Raw genomic sequence first — 13,468 nt, 5'->3', positions numbered from 1 at the left:
GGTTATCCAGCATCTTCTTAAAAACTTCCAGTGTTGGAGCAGTCACAACTTCTGGAGGCAAGTTGTTCCACTGATGAATTGTTCTGTCAGGAAATTTTCCTTAGTTCTAAGTTGCTTCTCTACTTGATTAGTTTCCACCCATTGCTTCTTGTTCTACCCTCAGGTGCTTTGGAGAATAGCTTGACTCCGTCTTCTTTGTGGCAGCCCCTGAGATATTGGAAGACTGCTATCATGTCTCCCCTAGTCCTTCTTTTCATCAGACTAGACATACCCAGTTCCTGCAACCGTTCTTCATATGTTTTAGCCTCCAGTCCCCTAATCATCTTTGTTGCTCTTCTCTGAACTCTTTCTAAAGTCTCAACAACTTTTTTACATCGTGGCAACAAAAACTGGATGCAGTATTCCAATTGTGGCCTTACCAAGGCATTATAAGGTGGTCTTAACACTTCACGTGATCTTGATTATGTTTATTATCTCTGTTTATGCAGCCCAGAACTGTGTTGGCTTTTTTTGGCAGCTGCTGCACACTGCTGGCTCATATTTAAATGTTTGTCCACTAGGACTCCAAGATCCCTTTCACAGGTACTACTATTGAGCAAGGTACCACATATACTGTACCACTGTGCATTTTGCTTTTCTTGCCTAAATGTAGAACCTTATTTTTTTCACCATTGGAATTTCATTTTGTCAGATAATGCCCAATGTTTAATTTGCCACATCTAACAGACAGGTATTGACTGCTGGTAAGATCCCTCCATAAGAAATACATCTGAATAAATACATATGAATACATCTGTTTGAGGGTATGGAAATAGAGATCTGGTAGTATATCTAAGAAGAGGTAAGACGGTACTCTTCAGATATTTTAAACATCAATTCCAGTTAGTTGAAGACAGCATTGTAAGTGGCCCAAAAGTATCAGGAATTGTACTCCAAAGTACCTGGAAGGTACCCATTTACCTCCCCATACATTACTAGAGTCCTGGGAATATAACTTGAAATGCATCATACACTTTTCTACTCAACCAGTGGCCCCCAACCTTCTACTGGGGGGCCCTTGTTCCCTGCTTTCCTTAATGATTATATTTTGTTCTTGGTATTTATTTGGATTTAGCTATTTATGATGATGATGTTGTTTTCCTTTCGTTTGATCTATGCAGCCGAGAGGCTCTTGGCATTAGGGCAAGTCATGAGAATTGTTACGTAAATGAAGAATAAATTTAAGTCAGTTTAACAAGAACAAAAAAATGGTTCATTCCATAAAAAGGAAAACAACAAAAGTCTTGGGGCACTTTAGAATAACCAATTATTATGATCTAAGTTTCTGTGGAATATAATCCATACCTAGTAGAGGTGGGTTTCAGCAGGTTCTGAACAGTTCTGGAGAATCGGTAGTGGAAATTTTGAGTAGTTCAAAGAACCGGTAGTAAAAATTCTGACTGGCCCTGCCCCCATCTATTCTCTGCCTTCCAAGTCCCAGCTGATTGGGAGGAGATGGGGATTTTGCAGTAACCTTTCCCTGGATTGGGGAGGGAATGGAGATTTTACAGTATCCTTTCCTTGCCATGCCCACCAAGCCATGCCACGGTCATCAAGCCACACCCACAGAACCGGTAGTAAAAATTTTTGAAACCCACCACTGATACCTAGGCCTCTGGTTAGGAATTGCAACAATGAGGTTATAGGGAAATGGAATTGCAAGAAATTCAGTGATAAGCACCTTTTAGACATAACAATTTATTGATAAAGTGAGCACTTAAAAGTGAGTGCAGTTGAGTTCTCAATTTTCTCACTGATAGGCCCCAGTATGTATGAACTAGGACTAATATTTCTAGCACCATGCTTCTGAGTGCGAATTGTCCTCAGGGCTGTGTGTCCTGCTATTGTTCCCCCTGCTGATCCAACACTATAGTGCAAGGTTTGCTACCAACTATATTGTGAAGTACGCGGATGATACAACAGTGGTGGGGCCTTATTCAGGATGATAATGAAGGCAATTACTGAGAGGAGAAAGAGGGTTTGATGAACTGGTGGTGTCATGGTCGGCCAGCAGCCTGTGGAGCTGGCAATGGAGTCAGACAGGGATGAGGCTGAGGAAGAACATGGGCCAGTCTTGGAGGCTAGGGAAGGCCCAGATGAGGGCTCTGTGTCGGAGGCAGAGATGGGGCCAAGGCCATCGGGAAGTGAGGTGCGGACTCCAGAGCCTCCAGAGGCTGGCAGTAGTGAGGCAGAGGAACAGGAGGAGCCTGTTCCTAATGCATGCATGAGAAGAGCTGCCAGAAGGCAAGAGCAGCTCAAGCAAAGAGGATGACTCGGGAGTAGGGCCAAGAGATGATTAGCCCGTTCCATAAGGCTTAAAAGACCAGCAACGGCGTTTGGGCTCTTTGTCGGAAAACAGCATTGATAGCCTTGCTCCTTGTCTTGCTGCATTTATTTCTTGTCGGCATCTTCTGCTTTTGAACGTTTGCCAAGAAAAGCCTTTGGCAGTTTACCTGATTAGACCAAGGCTGGTGATAAGACTGAGGAATTGTGTTATGAAGAATTTGTTTTGATTTAGTTTGGACGACACTGAGAATGAGTTAATTCTCAACTGTTCTAATAAAGACTGTTCGTTTTTGAACTGATTGCATCTACTACTACTTACTTGAGCCTGGGTCACAACAGGTGTAATAAAAATAGTTTTATTTTTAAATATAGGAATATATAAATATATTTTTAAATATAGGAAAAACAAAAGACATCATGATTCAACTATGGAGGCAGTTAGTAGTATCCAGTTTCTGGATTCTGTGCAGTTGATGAGTAGACCAGCCTGCAGTTTCTGGATTCTGTGCAGTTGATGAGTAGACCAGCCTGGTCGTTCAACAGTGAGACACTGGTGAAGTGGGCACCGCAGTACCTGTATTTTCTGTGTCATATGAGACACAGGACCCATGTCCTTACCATTTTCTATAGAGGGATGACTGAAAGCATTCTGTTGTATTGTAATAACTGTGTGGTTTGAACATATTACTGTTTTAGACAGGAAGATTCTGTGTTCCTTGGTCTTCTGGAAACAAGTTAAGACAGGAGATCTTCTGAGGGACTTTAGTTAGTTGAGAACATGGAATAAAAATGAGGTTGGTCGTTTGGATTTTTATATTCTACTAGCTGATAACCCAGCATTGCCTGGGTATTTATTTATCCCAATCCTGTATTAGACAAGAAAAGCAACTTCACCCGAAGCCCTGATTAGTTAAAAATATTTTCCCTATGCTCCCAGAAGCGCGAAGTAACCACCTTGTTGTTTTGCTAGCTGATCCATGATCATTTGGTATGCTTTTTTCTGATCTTGATTTAGAAGTGGCTTCTTGTCTGTGATATATGCACTAAGCTGTTTGATATTTGTCCTCAAGAATAATCAAAGCCTTATTGAAAATGTCTGGAGCAAATGTAATTTCTAATGTTGGATTTTCCCCCTTACCAGAGGGAGCCCCCTTGTGGAGTACTGTGAAGCCATTACCATGGCAACTCCACCATGCTGCACAGTAGAAGCCATTTTATGGCAGTCCAGTAGAAGCCATTTTAAGGCACAACAGGTTGTATCTTAACAGAACACACACCCTGAGGGGTGTTAGGGGTGCCTTACCCGCACAGTATTTCTTTCCAGAGAGTAAGTCATCTGTGTACCAAGTTTGGTTGAAATTGCTCGAGGCGTTCCAGAGTTATGCTGGAACACACACACACACACACACACACACACACACACACACACACAGCCATTTATATATATATAGATAGATTGTGTCTGTCTACCATAGATATTTGAATATTTGACATTGTTGCATATCATTAGGCTCCTATAGGCTCCTGAGAGTCAGGTGGCAGCAGTGACAGATATCTTTTCAATAATTATGATGTCAGCCAAGCCAAGCCAAATTCTGATCAGCATATTGCGCATTCATGATTGGAATCCACTCAAAGATGCATAGATATATACACTTCTAGGCAGCTAAAGCAGTTTAAATAGTCTTTATTTTTTAAGGACTGCAGATCTTTTTTCCTCAATGGCATAAATATTGGGGGGCGGGGTGCATTCTCGTCAGAGACATGCTTTGCAAAGTAGCTTCAAATATTTGGTGGAGAGGGGCCTATCAGTAGCAGTTACAGGGGCAATAATAAGGACTGTATTTTGAATTATTTGGTAGGAGAAAAACGTTAAAATATTCCTATTTGGCTTATTCCAGCATATTTAAGATGAAAGAGTCTCCCAAATTGTTTTTGGATTACTTTTGTACTTACTTGATGTGGGCTGGGGGGAAATAGCCCTGAAACTTACTTTTATAAACCATTGTTATTACATTTTTTTCCATTTGTTTTGCCGCACCATCAATTTTCTTAAAGCTGGACTGAAGGATGCATATACGGAGAGACAAATAACTGGATAACTGCAAATATACATTTAATTTCACTAATTGTTTTTAAAACGTAGAACTAAATTAAATGTTAGGTTCTTTTGCAAGCCTTTTAATCCTAATGGGTTGATATAAGCCCCCCCGTTTACAGAAATTATGGAGGAAAAGAGAGGCCCACAGCTTCCCCGTGGACTTTGCTTGTTGAGAAGATCTTCTCTTATGCCTTCCACTCAAAGGGATCGTTTGCAGTTTGTTTTGTGGAGGCAAATATGTGACTTGGCATTCATGACAGGCTTTCTTGGCCTGGTTCCTTCACTGTAAGCATCATCAGTTGAGCTTTTCTTGAGGAAGGACTTCGGTGAGTTCAAAAAAGGGGCATTGCGTTGTGGAGCCCTGCCTGGACAAGTGGCCTTCTCTTTTCACCTCACTGGTATGTTGGATGGGAAATAGTCTTTTGGGCCAGGCAGGGAGTTACTACAGGGAGAAGCTTCTATCCCTGCTCTCCCAACACATGCAACATGGTCAAATTGTTGACCCACTAGCTCAAAATGTCCCGAGAACTCAAACCCTGTGAATCAAACTGTGTGAATGTCTGGCTGGAAAATGCATAGATTAGTTTACTGCAACTATATCTGAAAGTACTTTAGAACAAGGGTCTCCAACCTTGGCAACTTTAAGACTTGTGGACTTCAACTCCCAGAATCCCTCATCCAGAAGTCCACAAGAAAGTTGCCAAGGTTGGAGACCCCTGCTTTAGAAAATAGTAAGGAATTCTGTAGGTCTTTGGTGATCTCTGAGCTTTTCTTGCAGATGTTTCATTAGTAAACTAGATAATATCATCAGTGCAATAGATAGAATATTACAAATATTCTCTTCTACCAGTAAAGAATTCCTTCAAAATGTGTGCTTAAATCTTTCTGAGACACACACACACACACACACACACACACACACCTGGATGCATATTTCGATGCTTACTGTAAATGAGTTTCCTCTTTTGTGCACGCTGGTATATAGGCAGTCCTCGACTTACGACCACAATTGAACTCGACATTCCGGTTGCTAATCTAAACAAGACAGTTATTAAGAGAGTTGTGTCCTCATTTTGTGACTCTTCTTGCCACAGTCAATCATTGCAGTTGTTAAAGTCGCCAGTAAATACCTGCCAGTTGCCAAAAGCATCTGAATTTTGATCGCGTGATCCTGGGGATGCCACAATGGCCACAAGTGTGAAAAACGGTCATTTGAACGGTCACCAAATGAAAGGTTGTAAGATTACAGATAGTAATCAAAAAAACAATAGATATTTTTTCTCTGCATTTTTTTGTTTTTGAAACAAACAAAAAAAACCCCCTTCCTTCCCTCCCGATCCCTGATTCATTTTTCTGTTTTCCAGGTGGCGGCCAAGGCGGGCGTCTATGAGATCTTGAACCAGCTGGGCTTTTCTGAATTTGAAACTCTGGATAGCCAGGCGTTCTGCCAGCTTCGCTATCGCTGGTCGGAGCAAAGCCGTAGTATCCTGCCCTTCCGAGGAGAGTTCATTTAGGACCCAAACGGTATTCAGGACCTGGAGGACTGCAGCACTTCTCCAGATGCGGCTACATCACCAACTTTCTCTTGTTTTTCTGAAGCTTATGAAATACCTGCCTTTAAGAAGGATTGTGTTCCCAAGAAAAAGAAGTTAAATGACCTTGGAGACATTTTTAAGGGTTTTTCTCCCTCCCCCCCCCCCAGGTAGAATAAAATAAATTTAAATAAAGCAGATATTCTATACCTTCTCTTGGTCCCCAGGATGCCACAAAAGACTTTTTCTGAGGACTTGGCGCCCAAGGTAACTTGTATATTATGTATATGCAGAAGTAGAAAACCTTGAATGGGCAGTTCCATGTGACTTAAGTATTTCTTGCGTTTGAATCTCGTTGTTTTGTTATGATGATGCTGATGTACATTGGTGATACTTTACTTGGTAACCACCATTGTTGGACAGTTGTACTGGGCCAAGGATGGGAGAAGGTTACCTACACTGTCCAATGTGGACCTTTCACTGCATGCCTAAGAGGATACTGAAATTTCTAGTGTGTCTGGAATTACACACACACACACACACACACACATACACACACACACACACAAACACACACACACACACAAGGTGCTTATCTGAATGCAGCAAATGGTTACCATATTTTTTGGACTATAAGACACATTGACTATAGATAAAGGTAAGGGTTCCCCTCGCACATACGTGCTAGTTGTTGCCGACTCTAGGGGGCAGTGCTTATCTCCGTTTCAAGGCCGAAGAGCCAGCGCTGTCCGAAGACGTCTCCGTGGTCATGTGGCCGGCATGACTCAACGGCAAAGGCGCACGGAACGCTGTTACCTTCCCACCAAAGGTGGTCCCTATTTTTTCTACTTGCATTTTTACATGCTTTCAAAACTGCTAAGTTGGCAGAAGCTCGGACAAGTAACGGGAGCTCACCCCGTTACACGGCAGCACTAGGGATTCGAACCGCTGAGCTGCCGACCTCTTGATCGACAAGCTCAACATCCTAACCCCTGAGCCACCGCGTCCACCGGACTATAAGACACACCTAAATTTACAGGAGGAAAACAAGAAAAAAATAGTTTTTGGCCTCAGTGTGTTGGATTTTTGCCCTCCTAGGCCCCCAGAAGCACTCTGCAGTGCTTTGCATGGCCTGTTTTTGCCAAAAATGTGTGTGTTTTCACTAAAAATGTGCCCGTTTTTGGCCTGCAGAGTGCTCCTGGGAGCCAGGGAGGGTGAAAACGTGACATGAGGAGGGCTTGGGAGCCCAAAAACAGGCTTGTTCTTGGCAAAAAAGGACCATGCGGAGCACTGCAGAGTGCTTTTGAGGGCCTGGGAGGGTAAAAATCTGACGCACGGAAGGTTTGGGAGCCCAAAAACAGGCCCATTTTTGACGAAAATGTGCCATGCAGAGCACTGCACTGCCGGGGAGGGTGAAAACGCAACGCACAGAGAGTTCAGGATGCCAAAAGCGCCCGTATTTGGTCAATGAGACACACCTAAATTTTCACCCACTTTTAGGGGGGAAAAGGTGCGTCTTATACTCTGAGAAATATGGTAATTCACCTGTCCTGCCTTCTAGGTCTGAATTGGGTGAGTCAGCTATAAACTAACAGATGTTAAACTAGAGCTGATCATTTTTAATGTCGATGGAGATTCTCAGTCATCCAGAGCCTAAAAATATTCTCTTTAGAACTTTAGAATAACAGAGTTGGAAGGGACCTTGGAGATCTTCTAGTCCAACCCCCTGCTTAGGCAGGAAACACTATACCATTTCAGACAAATGGTTATCCAATCTCTTCTTCAAAAATTCCAGGGTTGGAGCAGTCACAAATGCTTTTTCAAAAGGCAGCTGGACTTTCTTGGGGTTCCCCCCCCCCTCTTTGAAAACATTTCACTTCTCATCCAAGAAGCTTCGTCGGAACTTGCAGAACTGAAGAAGCTTCTTGGATGAGAAGCCAAACTTTTTCAAGGGAAAAACCAAAAAGTCCAGTTGCCAATTTGAAAAAGAACCCTTGGGACATCATTCTTATTACTGGCATTGTTAATAGGGGCAACAACATCTGTTATGTTGTATGTCCCTCACCTTAGTGTAGGTTCTTCCTCCCAAGACAATATTTTTCAGGCTCTGTGACTACACTGGGTTTAATATACAGTATAGGTTGAACCAGTTTTGTACAAGCAGCTATGCCAGCTGCAGAATAGTATCAGCGTTTGTATTTCTGGAGTCCCCTACTCCAAATTTTCATCTTTTTTTTTTTTTCAAATGCAGCCTGCCAGCAATAATGAAATGTACTTTTTCGTCTGCACCAGGTCTGTCCAGTCAAGAATGTTGTGTATTCAGTCACCCGTAGCCAGTTTCACATTAGTTCACATGACTAATCTGCATGTACCAAAGACTAAGAGAGCCTGACTCAGTTTGATTCAGATGTGGAATCCTTCTGCCAAGACCGATACATAGTACATGAGATTTCAAACAGAAATCGTAGGGATTGAATCTGAAGTCATGCAGTCTGCCACTGAGAGGCCCCTCCCTGAAATGTTCCTTGTAACTCTACTCGTGTGCAGCTCTACAGCTTATATCAGGCACCATTATATCACAAAAATGGTAAGGCTGGACCAATGAGTATTCAAACAAAACCATGCAAGTCCTAGAATGGAAATAGGAATTCAGAGCATGCTTATATGTGTGTTGTATGTTTTCTGCTCACAGGCTCTTAGGAAGTTGTCTTGCGTAGTTCAAACAATTCCTAAGAGTAAGAGAAGAGTAAGGCTGTAAGGCTTACAGTAGAGCAGTAGAGCAGTGCATTTCAACCTTGACAAGTTGAAAACATGTTGGACTTTAACTCCCAGAATTCCCTAGCCAGCAAGTCTGGCTGGGGAATTCTGGGAGTTGAAGTCCACACATCTTTAAAGTTGCAGGGTTGAAGGAAAACACTGATCTAGGCAATGACGCCCAACTTGGACAACTGCATTTTGGAAGTTGAAATTCAAACATGCAGAAGTTGCCCAGGTAAGTAAATACTGATCTAGATCTTATTTTATGGACTGTTTTGAGAACTCAGGGCTTGTTTTCCTTCCTACAAATTCTGTTGTTAAAAACAAAACAAAAAACGAGCTATTTCAGCCCTTCTGGCAACTCTTGTGAGAAGACTCTGCATTCATTCACAGACATCCTTTATCGTTATGAGATAATGCAGGTGTTCTAAGATCTCACAATTGACCCGTCTTCTCTGAGAAACTGCAAATATTTCCAGGACTGAAGGAATCCTGGGTATCAGCCAGTTATTTAAACCAGGGGTCTCCAACCTTGGCAACTTTAAGACTTGTGGACTTCAACTCCCAGAGTTCCTCAGCCAGCTTTGCTGAGCAAAGCTGGCTGAGGAACTCTGGGAGTTGAAGTCCACAAGTCTTAAAGTTGCCAAGGTTGGAGACCCCTGGTTTAAACCGCAGCAGTAGCAATAAGAGAAGCCGGTAGGAAATCTTATTTGTAGTTTTACTAATGCAGAAATCATTGTATGACATTGAAGTATTTATTTTGCCTCCCTCAAGCATAGCAATGCTAGTAATCCTCAATTTACATCTATTCATTTAGTGACCTTTGGAAGTTACAGTGGCACTGAAAAACTATGGCCATTTTTCACACTTATGACTATTGCAGCATCCCATTGGACGTGTGCTGACTTCAAATACTTGGCAACTGGCTAATATTTATGATGGTTGCAGTGTCCCGGAGTCATGAGGTCCTCCTTTTATGACTACCTGATAAGCAAAGTCAATGGGGAGATTCACTTATCAACAACATGGCTCACTTATCCCCTGTGGCAGGAAAGATCGTATAATGGAGAAAACCAGGGGTGAAATTAAAAAATTTCCCCTATCGCTACTGCTGCGGTTTAAACCAGGGGTCTCCAACCTTGGCAACTTTAAGACTTGTGGACTTCAACTCCCAGAGTTCCCCTATCGGTTCTGTGGGCGTGGCTTGTTGGGGAAGGTCATGTGACTGGGTGGGTGTGGCCAACTCAACATCACTCACATCGAGGGGCTCCTCACCGGCCCCTCCCCTCCCAGCCACTCCTTGTCGCGAATGGCAGGAAAATGGGGAGGGGAATATTCCTGCCTACCATCTTCCCCTCAGTCTGTGGTGAGATTGAGGAATGGATGACAGGCAGGAAAATCCCCTTCCCCATTTTCCTGCCTTTCACAAAAGATGGCTCCATTCCAGCTGTTCCCCCCATCCCCCTCCCTCCTGGGGACTACCTTAAAACGGACAGGCTGCAGCATCTCTGGAGAAAAATTAGCATTTTCTCTGCTGCATTTAACATTGAATTCTGTGGAATATTGAGCGTCTGGAAGAAGTGAGCCTCAACCGGCCAGGTGTGGGTGGGGCCAAGAAGGGGTAATTACTACTGGTTCGACAAACTGATGCCCATAATCCCTAGCAGTTTGCCTGAACCGGTCTGAACCGGTAGGATTTCACCCCTGGAGCAAACTCACTTAACAACTGCCTGCCTTAGTGGAAATTTTGGACTCAATTGTGGTCGTAGGTTGAGGATTACTTGTATAGTCCTCCATTTATGATAACATTTTTAAAATCAATGTATTTAGCAGCAGGGCAAGTGTGGTATGAAGAAACTACTTTTGCTGGTTCTAGGAAAAACACCCTAAATCAAGAGCCACCATTTCGAAAACATTTCGCGAATTGTCAGAAGAAATATTTTAACGTGGAAATTAAATTTAGGTCTTCTATTATACCGCAATAAAAGGTTCCTTTAAAGTGGCACAGCCACAAGAAGTTTGGTGAAGAATTTTTCTATTCTTCTCAATGGAGCTAATAATGTTTTGAATTCAAGGTACTCCAACCTGTAGGTGAACCTGTCGTGTCCCACTCCTCCGCTGACGGCCGGGTCAGGGAAATCCGAATCAGGCTTGCCTCTGCAGCTCTGCCCAAAGTCCTAGCAAAGTCCTCAGAGCAGGCACGAGACCAGTAAGTGACTTCAGCAAGATAAGTTCGACTTTGCCTGACTCAGAGACTGCCAGAAAGCAGATCCTTTATATAGGCCATGGGGTGTGGCTCCATGACTCAGCACTCATTAAGGCCTGCCCCTCCCTTCCTTCTGTTGTCTCCGCCTATCCAATCTTCTGATGCGAGGGTCACTCCAATCAGCTGTTGGAAGTAAACTTTCCTCAGGCTCACATGCTGTGGAGGAGGGGGAGGGGTCTAGCTGCTCCGTTTGCCTGGGCATGGAACCAGGGCTGGGGCCGGGGGGTGCTCCCTCCTCTGCAGCCTGCTTGGGCATGGAGCCAGGGTTGGGACCGGGAGGTGCCCCCTCCTCTGCAGCTTGTCTGGGCATGGAGCCAGGACTGGGGCCGGGAGGCATACATTCCTCCGTGTTCGGGAGCAGATAAGCAGACCCCGGCTGCGGTGAGAGCGGACAAGACACAACAGAACCAGTTGGTTTCCAATATTTTGGAAGCGTGTTTTTTTTTTCACCCTTAGGGCAGTGGTGAAATCCAATTTTTTTTTACTACTGGTTCTGTGGGCGTGGCTTGGTGGGCGTGGTGTGATGTGATGGGTGTGGCAGGTGAAGGATACTGCAAAATCTCCATTCCCACCCCACTCTGGGATCAGCCAGAGGTGGTATTTGCAGGTTCTCCAAACTACTCAAAATTTCCGTTACTGGTTCTCCAGAAGCTGCTGGATTTCACCCCTGCGTTACAGCCGTGATGGCAAACCTATGACACACGTGCTAGAGGTAGCACACAGAGCCCTCTACTGACACCACGCTCTATCATCCCAGGTCGGATCCAGTGGTGGGTTTCAAATTTTTTTACTATCGGTTCTGTGGGTGTGGCTTGATGGGCGTGGCAGGGGAAGGATACTGTAAAATCTCCATTCCCTCCCAACTCCAGGGGAAGGTTACTGCAAAATCCCCATTTCCTCCCGATCAGCTGGGACTTGGGAGGCAGAGAATAGATGGGGGCAGGGCCAGTCAGAATTTTTACTATCAATTCTCCGAACTACTCAAAATTTCTGCTACTGGTTCTCTAGAACTGGTCAGAACCTGCTGAAACCCACCTCTGGTCAGATCGCTGGCGTTTTTTTCATGAGCTTCTGTTTCCCTGGCAAACGAAACAAGCTCACGAAAGAAAAAAGATCTTACCTCTTGCCAGTGTTGGGATGCCCTGCCTCCCGCTGGCCAGCTGGTCTTCAGGTCTCTGCTGCGTGTGCGCACATGTCCGTGCATGTCCCACCTTTCAATTCGGGCATGCGCACGCGTGCAGTTTGGGCCCTTGGTGTCTAAAAGATTTACTATCACTGCCTTAGGGCAACTCCATTGTACGGAACCCTGCTTCAGGCTGGGGTCCTTTCCCTTAAACCAGAACTGGCTACTTTGCACTTTGAGAAAGGATATTTTGGCTTTAAAGCCCTTTGCACATCTTATCATATTGCATCATTCCTCTGCTGTTTCTGTTCTGGTTTTTTTCATTGCTTTGTTTCCACTTTTCCCCCCCTTTCTTCATTGTTCTCTAACGCAGATTTGGAGAATCTCTGAGCCTCTATAAATTGCTGAAGAACCAGCCCAAATCTCCCCTTAGTGACGGTAGGGAGTTGTCGTTCAACAACGTATGGAAGGGCACAGTTTCCTCTCCTTGACTCAACAGGGTTTTGCAATGCTTTGCCAAAGTTGTGTTTCCAGCGGAACAAGCAAGGAAGACACGCTGTGCTTTAAAAACTTGCGTGTTTGGCATGCACCAAAATGATCCTGACTTGTCTCTGCTGAGTGCCGTTTTGCCTTTCATAGCCTTCCTGTGTGAACATGCCAGAAATATGTTGTTTTAAGAAAAAAGAACTTAATGAATAAGAGGCTGTGAAACCAATCCACAAACCTGGAAGGAGATAATTTAGCTTGAATTCAAACAAGGCCGTGTATACATTTGAGTATAATGGGACAGGAGGGGGACAGTATTAATAAAATATGCAAGTATTCAAGTCTTCTTAGTACGTTTTATTTTATGGGGAATAAAAGAAGAGGTGAGGTGGATGGGCAAGCTGAAGGACTAAAGAGCAATTTATAAACTTACCAGACAATCGTTCTTTTGTGAAATGTAAGCAAATACGCCCATCAGTCAGCAAGGATCTTTAGAAATCTCGTTTACAATCTGAAGGATGTCTCAGTATGGTAATTAATTCAACTTTAATTGCATCAAATTCCACTCCTTTGATCATATCAGTGCATGAACTAGAAGTTCAAATGACATTACCTGCCTTCCCTCCCTCCCTTTTTTTCCTCCCATTCAGCAGACTGCAAAACCAAAGGATAGTTTAGCCCAAGGGCCTCCAACCTTGGCAACTTTAAGCCTGGCGGACTTCAACTCCCAGAATTCCCCAGCTAGCTTTTTTTTTTTTTTGGCCAATGTGTAAGACAGAGCATTTGTTGGTTGAGATTTGGAGTTGCCAATTGTTTGACTATTCTGACACATAGTCAAGGTATTTTTGTAGAGTAGCAGCATTGTCAGGTGTTGAATA

General features: G+C 43.7%; 1 protein-coding gene across 5 annotated transcripts in view; it reads left to right on the top strand.

The window, feature by feature from the left end:
• The window catches only part of PALD1 (phosphatase domain containing paladin 1), a 167,722-nt gene extending 158,467 nt beyond the window's left edge, over nucleotides 1-9,255 (top strand). For 4 of the 5 annotated variants that reach the window (XM_058188760.1, XM_058188761.1, XM_058188759.1 and 1 more), the window contains exon 20: nucleotides 5,791-6,209. In XM_058188760.1, coding sequence (XP_058044743.1) covers nucleotides 5,791-5,940 — 150 coding nt within the window. In that variant the 3' untranslated portion in view covers nucleotides 5,941-6,209. Of the gene's footprint in view, nucleotides 1-5,790 lie in introns of all 5 variants that reach the window. The other variant, XM_058188758.1, reaches the window with a different exon arrangement.
• The last annotated feature ends 4,213 nt before the right edge of the window (nucleotides 9,256-13,468 follow it).

Source organism: Ahaetulla prasina, chromosome 6 (genome assembly GCF_028640845.1).
Source record: "Ahaetulla prasina isolate Xishuangbanna chromosome 6, ASM2864084v1, whole genome shotgun sequence".
Lineage (NCBI taxonomy): Eukaryota > Metazoa > Chordata > Lepidosauria > Squamata > Colubridae > Ahaetulla > Ahaetulla prasina.
Note: the sequence above shows the minus strand (reverse complement) of the source record. Positions and strands in the feature narration are given on the sequence as shown.